The 19,734-nt window shown below is 49.2% G+C and overlaps 1 protein-coding gene across 6 annotated transcripts in view; it reads right to left on the bottom strand.

The window, feature by feature from the left end:
- Positions 1-19,734, bottom strand: part of RBM39 (RNA binding motif protein 39) — a 503,417-nt gene that overhangs the window by 88,754 nt on the left and 394,929 nt on the right. For all 6 annotated transcript variants that reach the window (XM_078652224.1, XM_078652226.1, XM_078652225.1 and 3 more), the window contains one exon: positions 14,058-14,163. In XM_078652224.1, coding sequence (XP_078508350.1) covers positions 14,058-14,163 — 106 coding nt within the window. The remainder of the gene's footprint in view (positions 1-14,057; positions 14,164-19,734) is intronic.

The raw sequence follows: 19,734 nt of genomic DNA, 5'->3' as shown, positions 1-19,734 counted from the left end.
GTGTAGTTCTGCAGCTTGAAGATCTTTCTGGATTCACTATGCTGTGCATATTCCGCAACCTGGTGGTTGGGTCCGGAATCGTAGTCTTTTTTCTTGTAGCCCAGGTGGGCGTCTACGTCCTACCATTTCGTGTACCTTCGGAGACGTCGGCATGCTTCCGGCGGAAGCTACCACCCTTGGTCGCCATCTTCGGATTCTTTTTTCTCTCTTTTTTCTGCGTTTGTAGTGAATCCATGGCTATGTTTGTTAATCCTTTTTTCAACGTAATTCTTTTCACGAATCTCTTAAGCTTGAACTTGCTTTCTTTTCTATGTGTTTCCACCTTCTTCTCCAGCCTCCTCTTTCTGGCGGAGGCGGGTGGGTTCGCTAGTGAATCCAGAAAGATCTTCAAGCTGCAAAACTACACCGACAGGTAAGAAACTATTCGTTTTGCAGCGTGAATCTTTCTGGATTCACTATGCTGTGCATAGATTTTGTAGCGGTTTTCGTTACTTTTGTGGCGGCTGGGTGGAAGAGGAGCGTTGGTTGTTGAATATATGTTGAAGCACCTTTTGTCCTACTTGTGCTTCTTTGTTCATTTGTACATCCACGCAATAGTGCTTAGTGAACGTGTGCACTGAAGCCTATGTTGCCGCCAGGCATATGTCCTGAATTGGTGTGTTGGCCAGAAAGGCAATTGTTGCTCCTTTCTTCCTGGTCGAGTGGGCCTGCGCCCCTCCTGTTAGCTCCTGGCCCGCTTGTTTGTGGCAGAATTGTATTGTCTGTGCGATCCATCGGGCTATGGTGTTTTTAGTCACTGGTTTGCCCATGTAACTGTTTGCGAAGGATACGAAGAACTGTTTTGTTTTCCTGTGTCCCTTCGTCCTTTCATTGTAGTGCATCACAGCCCTTCTTGCGTCTAGAGTGTGGAGCGACCTCTCAGCGCTTGTAGTGGGGTTTTGGAAGAAGCTAGGGATCTGAATACTCTGGTTCATGTGGAACCTCGACACCACCTTTGGCATGAAGTGTGGGTCTGTTCTCATCACGACCCTGTCAATGTGTATCTGATCTAGGGTTCCTGCAGTGTGAGTGCCTGCAGTTCGCTCACCCTCGCTAGCGAGGTGATTGCTACTAGAAAGGCCGTTTTCATTGTTAGCATTTGCAGTGATGCTTTGTGGATGGGTTCGAAAGGTGCTTTCATGAGCTCCGTTAGTACCACATTTAGGTTCCAGGCCTGTGGCGGCATTCTCTTTGGTGGCGCTATTCTTTTTGCCCCTTCCAGGAATCTTATTACGACTTGGGATGTAAAGAAGCTTCTCCCTGTTTCTCCTCTTGTGTACGATACAATCGCTGCCAGGTGCACCCTCAGCGAGGATGAGCTTAGCTTTAATTAGGTGCGTGAGGTACCTTAGCACCGTAGATTCCCTGGTCAGTTTTCTATGGAGTTTTTCTTGCAACACCATTGAGTGAATCTTTTCAATTTTTCCCCATAGCACTTGCGTGTGCTGGGCCTTCTTGCCTCTCGCAGCACCCGCAGGGTGCTCTCTGGTAGTTTTAGGTGTGCCAGGCTGAGAGGTTGAGGCTCTCCGGCTCTGGGTGTAGAACTTCTCAGTTTTCCATGGAGAGTAGGTCTCTTCTTTTTGAGAACTTGTGGGGGTCGGGGGGGGGGGGGGGGCTGCGCCATCTCCATTATCTGAGTGTACCAGGTCTGCCTGGCCCATTGTGGTACCACCAGGATGAGCGTCATGTTGCTCGTCATGCATTTGTTGAGAACCCTGGGGATCAGTGGTATCGGGGGAAAAGAGTAGGCAAATGTTTTTTACCAGCTTATCCATAGGGCATTCCCCTGTGATAGTGCCTCTGGTTGCCTGGATGCAAAGTATTGGCATTTTGCATTCCGGCGTGTTGCAAACAGGTTTATTGTTGGTGTTCCCCATCTCCTGAATAGTCTCTCTATTTCCTGAATATTGAGTTCCCACTCGTGGGTCGCTGAAGTCTGCCTGCTGGGCCAATCCGCTTCTACATTGTCCTTCCCTGGCAGGTGTATGGCTAGCAGGTCTATTTTGAGTGGTATTGCCAGTCTCCTGATTTCCTGTGCGAGGCTTGACAGAGGGAACGATTGAGTTCCCCCCCCTGTTTGTTTATGTAAAACATCGTTGTGGTGTTGTCTGTTTGTATCAGCGCCTTCTGGCTGTACAGGTGTTTCTGAAAGGCCTTGAGGGCTAGCAACACTGTTTTCAGTTCCAGGTAATTGATGTGTCTGACTGCATCTGTAGGGCTCCACACTGAGCCTGTTCATGTGTGCGCCTCATCCCTTCTGGGATGCGTCTGTGGTGATGGTCACTGTTGGGTCCGGTGGTGTTAGAGGTTTCCCTACTGTTATCCTTTCCTTGGTCCACCACCTTATTTCTTCCTGCACCCTGTGCGTTACAACCACTAGAGCCTCCCAACTTCCTGTAGCTTGTGACCATTGCTGTTGCAGCCACTCTTGGAGTGGTCTCATATGTAGGCGTACATTGGGGACCAGGTGTATGCATGACGCCATCATCCCCAAGATCTTGCTCACAGTCCTCACTGTCAGAGCTCGCCCCTTCTGGTAGTGACGTTTCTCCCTCAGTAGGCTGAGTGTGCTCTTCTTGCTGGGTAACACCCTGCATTGAACGGTGTCAATTTGAGCTCCCAGGAAGATTTTCACTTGCTCTGGTTCCATTGAGCATTTTCCCCAGTGTATGGAGAATCCCAGGCTTGCTAGCGTTCTTGTGACCTGCTCTGCATGATCCTTGCATGTCCTGTAAGAGCTTGCCTTTACGAGCCAGTCGTCGAGGTAGGGGTACACGTGTATCCCCTTTCTTAGATGTGCGGCCACTGCCGCGAGGTATTTGGTGAACACCCTTGGTGCGGACTTTAGGCCGAACGCCAGGGTCGTGAATTGGTAGTGATCCTTGTTCACTGTGAATCTTAGCATGTGCTTGTGCTGCCTGTTCATGGGGATGTGCAGGTACGCATCTTTGAGGTCTATGGTGGACAAGAAGTCCCCGGCCTTTATCTGCGGGATGACCTCTTGTACGGACGTCATCTTGAATTTTTGAGTCTTTACGTATTTGTTTAGGAACCGAAGGTCCAGGATGGGTCTTAGACTTTCGTCCACTTTTGGCACCAGGAAGTAGCTTGAGTACACTCCCCTGTTCCGTTCTTTGAATGGAACCCGTTCGATGGCCGCTTTGAGGAGGAGTTCTTGAGCTTCCTCTTGGAGTAATCGCAGCGCTCTTCCAGAGTGCTCTCTTTTCTTTGGCTTTCTGTTTGGTGGTCTCTTTTCCAACTCTATGCAGTATCCAAACTGCATAATGTTGAGTATCCACTTGTCTGTTATTTTTCTCCACTCCTGGAGAAAAAAACCTCAATCTTCCTCCTACTGGCGTCACATGTTCCTTTGTGTCTTGTCCATGTAGCCTCTCCTGTTTGTTTTCCTGTGCTCCTCCCCCGGAGGGTTCGAGTGGGAGAGCACCTTTTGCCGTGTGAAGTCACTTAGAGGGGGGTTGTTCACCGCCTCTCCTTCTCTGGCCCCGTCCATTTCCTCTTGATCGAAAGGACTGGCCCCTGCCCTGGTAGCTTCAGTTTTGCCTCTGCTGGCCCTGGTGACTTTGGTTGTCACTCTGTTGTCCCTGGTGGAATGCCTGGTGTGATTACCTTTGCTGGCTTCCACCCCTGCCGTTAGGCCTCCGTGTAGGAGTGCCCCTTCTCATCCCCCTGAATTGCAGGGCCCCCATGGACCTTGCCGTCAACTTGGGCTCCGAACAGTGTTTCGCCGTTGAAGGGTGTGCTCAGGATGTTGTTCTGAACCTCAGCCTTGAAGCCCGAGATCCTGAGCAAGGCTTGCCTTCTCTCTGTGATGCCTATAGCCATCAGCCTGCTGGCTGTTTCTGCCCCATCCAAGGCTGTCTTGAGGCACGAGTTAGCGATGCTTTTCCCCTCTTCCACAAGGTGTGATGCCCTCTCACGGTATTGTTCCGGGAGGTGCTTGAGCAATTGGCCAATCTCATCCCAATGCTGGTATTGATGTCTGTTCAGGAGGGCATTGGAGTTCGCCATCCGCCAGTGCGTTGCGGCGTTCCTCTCTATTTTCCGGCCAGTTAGATCCATCCTCCTGCTTCCTTTGTCAGGTGGAGGTCCAGATGTTGTTGGGGTGTTTGCCCTTTTTCTGGCCGTTGCAGCGATTATTGAGACTGCTGTGACGGACCCCTTGATGTAAGCTGGGTCCTTGGAGAATTTGTATTTCTTCTCCGTCCTCGGCGTAACTGATCTGCATGTAGCCGGTTCCTTGAAGGCTTCCTTCCCCTGGTCTGTGACACTCTTTAGCATGGACAAGAACTGGCTTCTTGTCTGTGTGGGGAGCAATGTCTCCAGCAAGAAATCTGCTTTTGGCTTCTCCTCCTCCAGCTTAACTTCATAGGCTGCTGCCGCCTTCCTGACCACCTCATTGTATGCCCCAATGTCGTCCGGTGGCAAAGGCCTCGAGGGGTATGTCTCCACAGCCTCCTCCGGGTTTTCGGCCTAGATGTCCTGCCATTCCTGGTCTTGGGCCGTCGAGGAACCTGAGCCGTAGCTTGACTGCTGCTCCCCGTAATCCCCTTCTGTGTAGTAGAGGTCTTCTTCCTCTTCGTGCTCCGAAGTTTTCGGCGTCTCTTCGACGTCGAACTCCTCGTGCTCCTGTACCTCAGCGACAGTCGGTGACGGCTTCGAGGGGATCCTGTAACTTTTCATTTTTTCATCGAAGTCCTTCTTTCTCTGAAGGATATTCTCCATTTCGGCCTCGAGCCTTCTTTTCTTTCTCTGCATCTCTGCGGCCTGCTCATCGTTGAGCGTTTCGGCGGCGACATCGAAGCTTTCTTCGGCTCCTTTTCAATCGAAGTCTCTTTTTCGGGGGCTTGCTTCGATGACCTATGCTTTTCGCTGGTCTTCGGCCTCCGAGAGTCCTTCTCGAAGGATCCGCTGGGCTCTTTCGGAGGATGCAGCTTCGGTCGAAGTTTTCGGCGCCGGTGCTCCCTTCGAGGCTCTGACTTTCGAGAGTCTGCCTCTGGCTTTCGAGTCCCTGTGGGGGTTTTCGGGGTCGTAGACTCTCCTACCTTGTCAGGCGTTTTCTTATCGGTCTCTGCGACCGTGAAGTCATCTGGACCTTCGGCGATGTTTTCCTAGTAGTCGGTGGAGAGGCCCAGTTCGTAAAGCGTCGGGGCCTGGCCCTTGCCCTGCATCGTGTGGTGAGCTGTCCTCTGTCTCTCTCGAACTGTCTTCGGCTTGAAGACGGAGCAGGCGTTGCAGTCTCTGCTCTCGTGGTCGATTGGCAGGCAGAGGTTGCAGACCGGGGGCTGGTCCTTCTGCGCGAACTTGTGGTGGCAGATTTTGCAGAATGTAAAGGGTGTCTTGTACATCCCTGCGCTCAGGGGCCCCCCTGTGTGCGCATTCCTCAAAGGACGTCGAAGATCTCGAAGTTCTTTCCTTTCTTCGTCGTCTCTTCTCGGATGGACCTCTTCTCCCGATCTTCTCAGGTCTTTACCGTCGAAGAGTTGCTGTATTTCCTTCTTTTCTCCTCCAAAACTTCTGGAGCTTCACGCGACGATCCAGACCCAACGGCGGAAAAAAGAATCTGAAGATGGCGCCCAAGGGTGGTAGCTTCCGCCGGAAGCATGCAGACATCACCAAAGGTACACCAAATGGTGGGACGTCGACGCCCACCTGGGCTACAAAAAAACGATTCCGGACCCAACCACCAGATTGCGGAATATGCACAGCATAGTGAATCCAGAAAGATTCACGCTGCAAAATGAATGCTGCAGCTGCGACAGGCACCGGGGAGGTGGGTGGGCGATATGAATGTCAGCAGCCCTACATGCCAAGAACAGATGCATACTGGTAAGTAGCATATTCCGTTCGAGGCATGTGGGCTGCTGAATTCATATCTGTGCATAGAATGTATAGCAGTATCTCCCTGAACGGTGGCTACCTGTGCCAGCTGCAGCAGTCTGGAAAAGAGTTTTAAGAACAGCCTGTCCTACAGCAGCTTGCGGTTTTGAATGTACATCTACACAAAAGTGTTTTGTAAATGTATGTGTGGTTGACCATGTGGCTGCTCTACAAATTTTGTGTAAAGGAATATTTCCCAGGAAAGCCATGGATACCCCTAGCTTACGTGTGGAATGCGGTCTAAGGGGGACTGTTAAAGTGCGTTTTGCTTTCAAATAACATATTTGGATAAACTTAACTATCCGCCTGGCTATACCTGATTTTGAAATAGGGTTACCCTTGTGTTGTGGTGAGAAGGCAACAAACAACTGTTTTGTTTTCCGAAATCTTTTAGTTCTGTCTAATATAGCAGAGCTCTTTTGACAAAGGGTATGCAAGGCCCTTTCAGCTACTGTTTGTGGGTTCTGAAAGAACACTGGCAGTTCTATAGTCTGATTTATATGGAAATGGGATACCACCTTTGGCATGAATTTAGGGTTTGTTTTAAGAACTACCCTATTAGCATGTACTTGGATGAATGGCTCTTGAATAGTTAGGGCTTGCAGCTCACTAACTCTTCGTAGCGAAGTGATGGCAATAAGGAAAGCCACTTTCCAAGTAAGAAATTGTAGTTCGCATGACTGTAATGGTTCAAAGGGTGGTCCCATTGGTCTGGTTAAGAATGTTTAGATTCCAGACTGGCGAAGGTGGGTGTCTTGGAGGAATTACGCGTTTAAGTCCCTCCATAAACACTTTGATTGCTGGCACCCTGAAAAGTGAAAGGTGTTGCCTGTTTTGCAGATATGCCGCTAACGCAGCTAGGTGTATTCCGATGGAAGAGAACGCTAAATTGCACCGTTGGAGGTGCAATAGGTAGCAAATGATGTTTTGAGTGGAAGCATCAAGTGGGTTAATGTCATTGTTACAGTAAATGACGAAACGTTTCCACTTTGCTGCATAGCATGCTCTGGTAGTGGGTTTCCATGCCTCTTTGATAATATTCATGCAATCTGGAGGCAAGTTGAGGTATCCAAACTCTAGGATTTCAGGAGCCAGATCGCTAGGCTCAGCTGTTGGGGATCTGGGTGTTGGATTTCGCCATGGTTCTGAGTTAGAAGACTGGGTGTTAGTCGCAGTCTTTGATGAGGTAACACTGACAGTTCTAGGAACGTTGTGTACCATGGCTGCCTCGCCCATGTGGGAGCAACTAGGATTAGCGTCAGCGAATGTTGGCTCATTTTGCGTGCCACCAGCGGTATTAATGGAGCTGGGGGAAAAGCGTACGCAAATTTGCCTGACCAGTTCATCCATATCGCATTGCCCTGCGACTGCGGAAACCTGGCGGCAAAGTACTGGCATTTTGCGTTTTCGCTTGTGGCAAACAGGTCTATGTCCGGGTGTCCCCACTTCCGGAAGAATGGTTGGAGCACTTTGGGGTGAAGTTCCCATTTGTGCATCTGTTGGCTGTGCCTGCTTAGCAGGTCAGCCACTTGGGTGTCTTTGCCTGGGAGGTGTTCTGCCATGAGAAAAATGTTCATCTGAATGACCCATTTCCACATTGCTTGAGCTAGGTGCGACAGCTGTGGCGAGTGTGTTCCTCCCTGTTTTTGAATGTAATACATAGCCGTCATGTTGTCCGTCCGGATCAACACTGCTTTGTTCCGTAAATGTGTCGCGAAAGCTTTTAGGGCTAGAAAAATGGCCATCCACTCTAGGAGGTTGATATGCATTTTCTTTTGCTGTACAGTCCAGAGCCCCTGCACTGTGTAGTGTAGGACATGGGCTCCCCAATCTATCAGGGATGCGTCCGCTGTTAAGACTATTTGTGGGACAGGCTCTTGGAACAGTCGCCCTTTGCAAAGGTTTTGTGGATTCCACCAATGCAGAGAGTTGTATGCCCGACTGGTCACCAACACTAGGTCTTTTAGTTGCCCGTGAGCCTGGTTCCTCTGCCTTGCTAGGCATTCTTGTATTGGACGCATATGTAGTCTGGCGTGAGGGACTATGAATATGCAGGAGGCCATCATGCCTATTAGCTGCATAAACATTCGAGCTGGCAGTGATTGATGTGGTCTGAACTTTTGTATCAGCGTCTGCATTCCCTGGACCCGTGCTGTGTTGGGATATGCTTTTGCTGACAGTGTTTCTATTGTCGCTCCTAGGTACTGTTGGACGTGGGAGGGTTGTAGGTGTGACTTTGGGTAGTTTAGTGAGAATCCTAAACTGTGCAGTAGTTGTATAGTCTTTGACATGTGGTTGGCACATTGCTGGGCTGTTGGCGCATGTATCAGCCAGTCGTCCAGATAAGGGTACACATGGATGTGGTGCCTTCTGAGATGTGCTGCCACTGTCACTAGACATTTGGTGAAAACCCTTTGGAGCTGTTGTCACCCCAAATGGCAGGACCTTGAATTGGTAGTGTTGCCCTTGAATGGTGAACCTTCAATACTCTGTGAGCAGGGTGTATTGGTATATGAAAGTATGCGTCTTTGAGGTCTAAGATTGGTAGGAAGTCTCCCTGGCAAAGCAGTGGTAAGTCTTGCTGGAGAGTGAGCATGTGAAAATGCTCCGACAAAATGTACAGGTTGAGGGGCCTGAGGTCCAATATTGGTCTGAGAGACCCGTCCTTTTTCGGAATTAGGAAGTATAGGGAGTATACTCTTGTTCCCTGGTGTTGCAGTGGGACTGGTTCTATGGCCCCCTTTTGCAGCATACTGATGACCTCTTGCTGAAGTAGCGTTATATGTTCCTGTGACATGGGACGGTGCACGGATGGTATGTTGGGTGGAGTTGAGGTGAGTTCGAGACAATAGCCATGTTGGATAATTTGCCTGACCCACTTGTCTGTGGTGGTATTTAACCAGACAGGCAGAAATTGTTGTATTCTTCCCCCGACTGGTGTTATGTGGTCTGGGGGTAGTGTCAAGAAGTCACTGCTTTGTGTTAGTGGAGTATCTATTTGCATTGCCTCCACGACCCCTACCCTTGGTATTGTTTCCTCTGTAACCACCCCTGCTGGTGTTTTTGGTATATGTGGATTGTGTGTTAGTTTTGTAGTTGGAGGATTGCTGCGATTGTCCTCGTGCTCCTCTCTAAGTGGAGCGACGAAAGGAGCCCCGGTGTTGTTGGGACTGAAGAGCTCCTATAGACTTTGCAGTGTCTGCATCCTTTTTCATTTTGTCTAGAGTTGAATCAACTGCTGGACCAAATAAAAAGTCTGGGTTGATTGGCTGATTAAGAATTGTAGATTGGACTTCATTCTTAAAGCCTGATATACGAAGCCATGCATGGCACCTTAGCAGCACGCTTGTATTGATGGACCTGGCAGCCGTGTCTGCTGCGTCTAGGGCACATTTAATGGATGCATTGGTGAGGAGCTTCCCCTCCTGTATAAGTTCATCTGCCTGCTGTTTGTATTGATCAGTTAAGTGTTGGAGAATTTCTTCCAAACTGTCGTAGTGCGCTCTATCGTACCTGGCTAGCAAGGCCTGTGTATTGGCTATTCTCCAGGAGTTTGCTGCCTGAGCCGCCACTCTTGCCTGATGCCTCAAAGATTTTAGATTCCTTGTCTGGTGGAGCGGCTTCACCAGTAGTTTGTGAGTTTGCACGTTTACGTGTGTTGGATACCACTAAGGAATCTAGGGGTAGCTGCCTTTGATGTATGTAGGATCTGTAGGTGCAGCCCTGTATTTTTTCTCAATTCCAGGGTTTATGACCCGTGCCCTAGCGGTGTCTTTAAAAATGTCACTTGCATGTTTTAATACCCCTTTTAGCATTGGGAGTGTCTTTACGTGTCTCTCAGATGTTGTTAGTGTATCAAAGAGGAAGTCTTCCTCAACAGCATCAGAGTGCATATCTACATTATGGTAGGTTGCTGCTCTATCCAGTAGTGAATTAAATGCTACTGTGTCCTCTGTGGGTGATGGCTTAGTATGGTATACTGCAAGGTCTGTAATGGGCAGAGTCCCTTCAGTGTCCGGTTCCCCACCTCATGGCTGTGTGTTTGGCTCTGAGAGAGGGTTTTGTGGATACCCAAAACCTACATCTGCGTCCTGATCTTCATCAGGGTTGTAGTCTGAGCGTGCAGGTGAGGTTGGGGTATAAGGAGTAGTAGGCATAGCAGGAGTGATAGGTTCAAAGAATATAGGAGAGGTAGCACAGTCTTTTTCTTTAGGGGGATCCCAGAAAGGTCTTCAGTTGCTAGAGGCCTTTTCTTCTTGGTATAAACAGTCACTTTACCAGTCTTTGGGTCAATGTAGATTTTGGACTGGTTTTCTGTGGAGGGGTCTGGGTGAAGAATTTCCTCGTCCACAGTCTTTGTTTTTGGTGCTGTAACCTTTGGTTTTTGTTTTTTCGGTTCGACGCTTTGTGGGGCTTCGACCGTTTTAGGTGGTTGGATTGTTTTGGGGTGTTTTTCAACAGGTTCTGTTGGTTGAACGTCCTTTGCTGGCTTCACAACTTGTTTCGGACCGAGCGGTTTTGTCTGTTCGACAGGCCCTTTATGTTTTTTTTTAGCCTGCTGTTTCGGCTCGACGCCCTTGTTATGTTCAATGGGCTTCGGCTCGACCGATTTCCTTTCGTCCACCTTCTGTTTCGGTTCGACTGTAGTCTTGGGCGTAGGCCTTGTTCTGTCGTCGACCGTTTTTTTCCCTTTGTCGATACTTGAGGATGATTGGCTCGAATCGACGTGCTTTTTGGGTGTTGACTCGACGTGCTTTTGTTTTTGCGTCAAATCGACGTGTTTTGGCTTCGAGGTTGACTCGACGGCCTTGGGCTCGACTTGACTGTCTTAGTCTTCGATGTCGACTCGACGGTCTTTTGTTTCGAAGGTAGCAGTGTTACTGTGTCCTTCGGTTCGACGCCTTTCGGCTTAGACACGTTCGGGTCGACGTACTTCGGTCCGAAGACTGTATAGTCTATTAGTTTCGGTTTCGATGGAACAGATATTGTATGACGTCTCTCAGAGGGCTCTTTCGATATGTTCTTAGCCGGGCGGCATTGCGGGGCTGTAGAACGAGGTGGTTGATCTCGGCTAAGGCCTGCTGGCGATGCCTCGAACCGAGTCTCTGATAGAGGCGTAGTGTCAATATGGGGCGGTGTACTCACGGTTCGCCCCTCGTCGTCATTGGAGTGGTCTTCAACTGCTACAATGTCTTGATCATAGTCCTCGAGATCGACGATCAGTTCGCACTCTTCGGGGTAATATTCGGAGTCAGGCTCAGAGTATCTGTCGTCTTGATCCGAGTCTTCGGCGCTCGCTAGATCTTCTTCGTCAGCGATGATGTCATCGTGCTCTGGCGCCGATCGTTGCATTTCTTCCCTTGCCGCCCGTCGATTTCGAATAGTCTTTTTTGATCTGAACTGGGCACAGGCTAGGCAACTATCTTCATTGTGATCTGGAGATAGGCATTTATTGCACACTGGATGCTTGTCGGTGTGCGGGAACTTAGAGTTGCACTGAGGGCAGAACTTGAATGGACTTTGTTCCATCGACGGTCGTTCCACGTGGTGTCAAGAAGGCCTCACGGCCCGATTCGACAACCGGAGTGCAACAAAGTTGTAGGAGCGTATCGGCACCGATCGCTTAAACAATACCGACTGTACCGAAGGCCTTTTGGCCTTTAGAAAAGTCTTTCTTAATTCCGAACTTGGAGAGTAGGAAAGTACATCCTAACCCGATGGCGGAGAAAAACAATCTGGGGATGGAGAGGATGCACATGCGCACTGTAGTCCGAGGGAGGAGCCACCTATCTCGTGATACTTCAAAGACTCTTCCAGAACAACAATGTGCAATCATCCGGACCCAACACTAGGTGGCGATCTATGCACAGATATGAATTCAGCAGCCCACATGCCTCGAACAGAGGTGTGCCCATCTCTGCCAACTCCACCCCTCAAGTGGGGGGAGGCGAGGTGAAGCACAACTGAATCCCCGCCGTCTTGAGGATGGAGGGACCCAACCAACCAGGGACAGACTCCTGTCCCCCCCCTTCCACTGGAGGGTGGCACGATAGGGGGTGTACCCAGCCCAGGGAAGGGACCCATTCGTCAGTGCCCTTTACCTACCGCTAACGTCCCTAAATCTAGTATTTAGGGGCACCCTGACCTTGCTTCCTCAGATCCAACCTGACAAGAAGAAAAGAAGGAACAAACAGTTGTCCAGCCAGCTAACAAGAGGAAGACGCCCACTGACTTAGCCCTAGCCCTACCGGCCTGTCTCCCCTTGAACCTGCTCCTATGAAATTCCGGTGTGTCCTGGGCAACCGCGGAAACCCGGGAGTACCTGCCTGCTTTCACTTCTAAAGACTGCTTCTCCCATGAACACCGGATTTGTTGAACTGCACCCTCTGGCAGCAGCCGGAAACCACGAATCCAGCCCACTCTGCACCCGCCGAACACAGCCCAAGGGGAAAAATACCACAAGGAGGTCACCCCAGCGATCTTGACCCGAGATCCGGTAACGCCTGACCTGCACCAAGTCTCCAGCAGACGCCTGCAGCCTAAATCCAGAAGGCACCCTAACCGCGACCAGGAGCTTGTTAGAAGATCCAACCCCAAAAGGCACGCCTGCACCCGATGCCCCATGGCCTTGTGTTCCCAACCAACCCTTAACTTCCCAACTTACCTCTTAAAGTGGCGGTCGCACCCAAAAGTCCTTTGTCTCTCTGCATGCAGTGCTTTTGCAAACCGGAGGTTCTCCATAGAAAACAGGGCACCCGACCTCGAAACAGCACTCTGCACCCAGTGCTGCTGAGGGTGCACCTTTTGTGCTACTTTGTTTCCTCATTTGTCCTGACCTTCACTCTAGGAGCTTTGTTCCCCCAACCCAGAGGCCTGCTTACCAGCAGCCACCAACCGGAGGACCCCTATCCCCCACTGGATAACATTGGGCCCCAACACTCTGCACCCGGCCGCCCTAGTGCCGCTGAGGGTGTAACAAGAGTGCATCACTGACCATGGGAGGACCCCGCAGTCTAACCCCAGAACCTTAACTTCCACAGGCTATTACTCACCTGTGAACAGATGACCTGTTTTTCTTCCATAGGACAACATTGACAATTTTCTTCCAAAAGTTTTCAAGTGTAGAGTTTTGAACTCTAAAAATATTCTTTAAAATTCGCACAAATAACCAAAACGTATTTTATTTACTGTTTGCAGGAAATGTCCCAGTGCTGAATCTAGGTATCCAGCACTGAGTTAGAAAAGTAACGTAAAAAGTAACTTACCTGTAATTTACAGAAAAAGCCTAATAATTTCAATGTACAGCATTTGCTAAGCGTTGCAACCTACTGCATCCTCTGTAAATCAAACTAAGTACAATTTCTATTGCTTTTTCAAACTGTTCTATATTCAGCAACTTATTACTGAAAAATATTCAATGTTTACCTGTGCCAGGCTTGCTTGGTTCTAAAAATAAACCACAGTATATTTTTATACAAAAACAATTGGCCTAGAGTTCAGTTCTTGTGTGTGTGAATTCATTTTCTGACATAGTGTGTACATCAAATGCTCAACACTGTCCTCTGTTACTGCCTTACTGCTCGACCACTCTACCACAAATAGAGTAAGGTTCTATTTAACTTTAACCTCTGCCTACCTCTGGGGTTACCTGGACTCTATACACACTAGACCTCATTTTGGTGTAGTATATATAGAGCCAGTTTCCTACACCCATGAAAACTGAAACAGTGCACCACGACTGTCTGATCAAAGCATGGGAGCACACGTCCGAACCTGAAGTCGGAAAGAAAACAATCTAACAATGGAGTTGATGACAATGCGAATTAACAACAAGAGGAGGAGTCACAGTATCTAGTGACTCAAAATACTCTTGTTAGAAATACAACTGGAACACATCCGTTCCTCAAACTATATGCAGGATTATGCACAGCATGTGTATCTACAGCCACACATGCCTCGAATAATTACGGATACCGGATTGTAAAGAAGATTAATATTCAAGTGTTGTGCAGAAGCTGCTACATAAAGGCAAAGGCTGTACGAAATTACTCTTGATGCAAGTCCATAAAGGTTAATTACAGTACATTAATGTAAAACAGTTAAGTATTTACAGCACATACCTGTGTAGAACTTTTGTCCACATAAATGTGAATCACTCCGCCATGCTTATTACATTCCTCAATCACATCATCTTTAATTTCTGTGTCCCAACCAGGCTCATCTTCTCTGTAAAAGACATTATAAAGAATGAAGTTGATACTTCATTTACACTCAATATGAATAGTAACAATATGAAAAATGTAGGGCTGAGAAACGTTGAAGCCATTTGTTCACTCTTAGAGAAGGTAAATATTGGCTAAGTTACTTACCTTCAGTAACCATGTATCTGATAGACATTCTAGTTGTAGATACCTTACCTTTTACATTTCCCCAGGCGTCAGTCTGGATCTAGAGATATTCCATCAGCAATACCCCTGCGTGTCGGTAAGAGGACAGGGCCTGGCGCTCACTAACTCTGCGAGAATAGGTGATGGCAATGAAAAGGCAGTCTTAATGGTTAGAAGCCTGAGAGGGCAATTATGATGAGGCTTGTAGGGAACAAACAGGAAAAGTCCGAACCAAATTTAAATCCCATCGGGGCATTTTGAAAGGAGACCGAGGAAACAAGTGAATAAGGCCTTTAAAAATGGGTGATTTGAATAAAGAGGCCGGATCTGAAAGTCTCAGAAAGGCAGAGATAGCTGAAAGATAACCCTTAAGGATGCTCAAAGTTGAGCCCTGCTGGGCCAAAAAAGTATGTACAACAGGAGCTCTGAAAGATGGGCAGAAAGGGAATCAACAGCCTTTGCTGTTCTCTATGCCACAAATTTGTTCCATCTACAAACGCATACAGTTTTAGTGGAGGGACGCCTGACTGCCAAGATGACATCACAGACTTTGGGTGGAACTACTGCCACTCAATCTCCAGGCAAGGAGGAGGAGGCTGGACAGGTTTGGGTGAAAAACCACCCCGCTGCTGCGACAGAAGCTCCTCCCAAAGGGGCAGTCTGATTGGAGGATCGATGGCCATGCTCAGAAGGTAGACTATTCGTGCCCAACTCAGAGATACAAGAATGACTTGAGCACAGCCGTGCTTATGTTCCTGAGCACTCTGGGAAGAAGTGGTATAGGCGTAAAGGAGGCCAAAGCTCCACTCGTGATGGCAAGCGCCGCCGAGAGAGCACAGCCTTGGAACCTTCAATGTACAAAACTGCTGACATTGTGAAGCAAACAGACCTAACCAAGGCTCTGCCCACTGCTGAAAGAGATCTGTGCCGCCACCAGATGGAGAAGCCATTCGTGATTAACCAGGCACAGACGGATGAGTTAGTCCACTCTGGCGTTCAGAGAACCCACCAGGTGGTGAACCACCAGGGCATGCCCTGATGTTCCTGCCATGGTAAAATGCAGAGAGCCTCCTCTGACAAAGGGTTCACGACCCCACCCCGCCCTATTTGTAGCAGTACCACATGGCGGTTGTGTTGTCCGTGAACACCTGCACCACTTTCCCTTTGAGAGAGGGAAGGAATGCCTTCAGAGCCAGTCTGATTGCCCGGAACTCCAAAAGGTTGGTAAGGAGACCGGACTCCGCCGGAGACCAGCCGACTGATCTCTGCCTCTCCCAGGTGGCCGTACCATCCAAGGAGGAACGCATCCATCACCACTATCAGATCAGGTTGGGTGAGGGAGAGATCTGCCCCAGACCCAATCTTCGTTTGTTAGCCACCACTGCAGTTGGTGCGCAGGTCCCACTGCAGAGACAGCATATGCCATCTGTCATGATCCAGCAGCAGGATACAGTAGGCCATGAGACCCAGCAGCCTCAGTCTCATTCTCACCGAAATCCAGGATCAAGGCTGAAATATCAGTATCATATCCCGAATAACCCAGACTCGCTGCTCAGGAGGATAGGCCCAAATTGTCCAGAATCGCTCTGAATGAAAGGGAGCTTCTGAGAGGGAGTTAAGTGTGACTTTGGCATGTTGCTAGTGAACCCCAGCGAGTGCAAAAGGGCTACCATAGTCTGGGGGTGGGAGACAACAGCCTGGGCCGAGCCCGCCTTAAGCCTGTCGTCAAGATAGGGGGAAGACTGGTAACCCTGATCTGTGCAAATGAGCTGCGAACACCGCCATCACTTTTGTGAAAACCCGAGGGGCACTGGTAAGGCAAAAAGGGAGCACAGTGAACTGAATGTGCTCGTGGCCCACCGTTAAACCATAAGTAACATATGTGGGCAGGCAGGATGGGGATATGGAAATAAGCGTCCTGCAAATCCAAAAGGCTAACATCCAGTCTCTTGGGTCGAGGGGCAGGAAAGACCCGAGCCAAAGCGAGCATTCTCAACTTCTCCTTCCAAAGGAAGAAGTTGAGGGACAGGAGGTCTAGGATAGGATGCAGGCCTTTGTCCTTTTTGGGCACCAAAAAGTAGCAGGAAAAACAACCACATCCTACTTCTGGTAGAGGGACCGTCTCTATGCCCCCCCCTGGCCAAGACAGCCGTAACTTCCTTGCCGAGAAGTGCCAAATGATCCTCCGACATACAGTCATAAGTGGGTGGCATGGAGGGAGGGGTAGTCTCGCAGGGGAGGGAGTGCCCGACTGCCAGCAAAGGAGACTATAGCGAATCCTGCCTCCGACTGGCCGATTAGCCACTGGTGAGGGTACAGGTGCATGAGCAGTGTACCCTTACAGTGTCTAAGTCCATTCTTAGACATTGTAAGTGCAGTAAAGCCATAAAGAGTATACGGTCTGGGAATTTGTCATTACGAACTCCAAAGCACCATAATGGCTAAACTGGGAAGTTTGACATCAAACCTCTCAGAACATTAAACACAGACTGATTCCAGTGTGTGATTTAATGCAAAATGCACTCTGAAGGCATCTTAGCGATGCTGCCACCCCTAGACATGCTTCTATATCCCTGGGTCGAGAGCCTTCCACGCTCGGGGTCCTGAAACAAAGTACATCCTGTTAAGAGGTGCCAAGCCTCCTCCCCATGGGGGGCAGGGGCCATGAAGGGAAAGGTTCAAAGGCTTGACGCCTTTGTGAGCTGACCCAGCCATGTGCTGACCTCAGCAACTGGCTACCACTGGTTCAGACCCCCACTTAGGCAGGAAAACCAAGATAGGAGGAGAGGTGTGCCCACCTTTGCTAAACCTACCCTCAGTCCCCGCCATCTTGAAGATGGGGGGACCCAGCAAGCCAGAGTGAGGCTTATGCCCACCTCCCACTGGAGGGTGGCCTAATAGGGGGATCTAGGGCTGCTTTGCTGCGTTGGCCGGGGGTTGGGAAGGAGAGGAGGAGGAGGTGGAGGAAGCTTGACGACCTCTAGGACGGTGTCTTTGTCTGCCTCTGTACGACTTGTACAGCGTATTCTGCTGCTGAGGCTGCTGCTGGGATGATCTGTAAGATCGAAAGGAAGATCGGCCAAATCCTCTGAAGCGTCTTCCGGTAGTACCCCTGGATTGAAGGCCTAAAGATTTTGCAGTGGCCCTACTGTCCTTAAAACGCTCCAAGGCAGTATCAGCTTTTTTTCCCAAACAGACCTGAACCATCGAAAGGTAAGTCCATTAAAGCAGACTGGACATCAGCAGAAAATTCTGAAGATTTGAGCCAAGCAGCTCTCCTAGTAGCCACAGAGGAACCCATGACTCTTGCCACCGAGTCTGCAGTGTCCAAACCACTCTGGATGACCTGTCTCGCAGCTGCTTGGGTGTCCGAGATTACTTCTTGAAAATCCTTCCTGTCATCCTCAGGAACCTTTGGAATAAGTTGTTTGACAGAGTCCATTAAAGCATGGATATATCTACCCATCAAACACGTAGCATTGGTTGATTTCAATGCCATGCTGGCTGATGAAAAAACCTTTTTTGCATTTTGGTCCTGTTTCCTGGATTCCTTGTCCCCAGGAACCTGTGGAAATGCGATTTTGGAAAAGGGGGGTGGTGATGGACAGAGTTTCTGAATGATGCAGAATACTCTTACCAAGTCAATAGATCATGGTTTTAATCCATCACCGTTTTTTAGCTCACTGCACCAACCCAGCTCAGAACCTGGCTATATGCAAATTAGTCTGTTCCTGTCCCAGTGCATGATGGGAACAGGGCAAACCAAACTACCAAGCCAATTCTTATACTGGGAAGGAAACAAGCTTCTGGGGACCGGTTTCTGGCATCACAGCCTTCTTCGGCCCGGCTTGCTTGAATCCTGATGGTGCAATGAGCAAGGGACTCACGTCTGAGTATACCCTCCCACACATAGTGTGGATAAAACCGATTTTGGAAAAGGGGGGTGGTGATGGACAGAGTTTCTGAATGATGCAGAATACTCTTACCAAGTCAATAGATCATGGTTTTAATCCATCACCGTTTTTTAGCTCACTGCACCATCCCAGCTCAGAACCTGGCTATATGCAAATTAGTCTGTTCCTGTCCCAGTGCATGATGGGAACAGGGCAAACCAAACTACCAAGCCAATTCTTATACTGAGAAGGAAACAAGCTTCCGGGGACCGGTTTCTGGCATCACAGCCTTCTTCGGCCCGGCTTGCTTGAATCCTGATGGTGCAATGAGCAAGGGACTCACGTCTGAGTATACCCTCCCACACATAGTGTGGATAAAACCGATTTTGGAAAAGGGGGGTGGTGATGGACAGAGTTTCTGAATGATGCAGAATACTCTTACCAAGTCAATAGATCATGGTTTTAATCCATCACCGTTTATGTGAGTCCTTTGCTCATTGCACCATCAGGATTCAAGCAAGCCGGGCCGAAGAAGGCTGTGATGCCAGAAACCGGTCCCCGGAAGCATGTTTCCTTCCCAGTATAAGAATTGGCTTGGTAGTTTGGTTTGCCCTTTTCCCATCATGCACTGGGACAGGAACAGACTAATTTGCATATAGCCAGGTTCTGAGCTGGGATGGTGCATTGAGCTAAAAAACGGTGATGGATTAAAACCATGATCTCTTGACTTGGTAAGAGTATTCTGCATCATTCAGAAACTCTGTCCATCACCACCCCCCTTTTCCAAAACCTGTGGAAATGCTCCAGCAGATTTTTTAGAACAGGCAGCCTGCACTACCAAACTCTCAGGAAGAGGATGCGTTGTTAAAAATGTAGGATCATCCGGTGCAGCTCTATCTTCTCGCCACCGTTCTAGAAACCGCTGGAGCAGATAAGGGTTTCTTCCAGACCTCATATACAGGTTCAGACAACGCCTCGTTGAATGGTAACATAGGCTCGATCACAGATGAGGGTGAATGAAGTACCTCAGTTAAAATATTGGGTTTATAATCAGCTGTAGGCAGAGTTATGTTTAGTAAACTCGCTGCCTTCTTAATCACAGTGTGGTAAGGCACCTCATCCTTAGATGGAGCATTCGATACAGAAGCCAACTCCCATTCAGGTGACAGCTCAAGACCACTGGCCTCACATAAGTCATCAAAGGGATCCTCAGAATCCTGTAATTCTCCTTCCTCAGTATCAGAATACCCATATTTCTCCTCTTCCAGAAGTCTCTGGGCCTTTCTCCGAGACCTTTCTTTCACAATCGAAGTCAAAGGATTCGGAACCGACTCAGACGGGGTCGCTGCCGGCGTCGAACCCGACGTCGGATGAGGCTTCTCGACACGAGGTCGGACAGAATCTTGCCTCGGAGTCACGGGTATCGGCGTCGATGGGATCGGCGTCGATGGAGCCGGCGTCGTGCGCTTCGGCGTCGACGACACCGGTGGTGTCGGAAAATGCCAATGCGGCGGTAG

This window comes from Lissotriton helveticus, chromosome 7 (assembly GCF_964261635.1).
Source record: "Lissotriton helveticus chromosome 7, aLisHel1.1, whole genome shotgun sequence".
Taxonomy (NCBI): Eukaryota; Metazoa; Chordata; class Amphibia; order Caudata; family Salamandridae; genus Lissotriton; species Lissotriton helveticus.
This window is presented reverse-complemented; position numbering and strand designations above follow the sequence as displayed.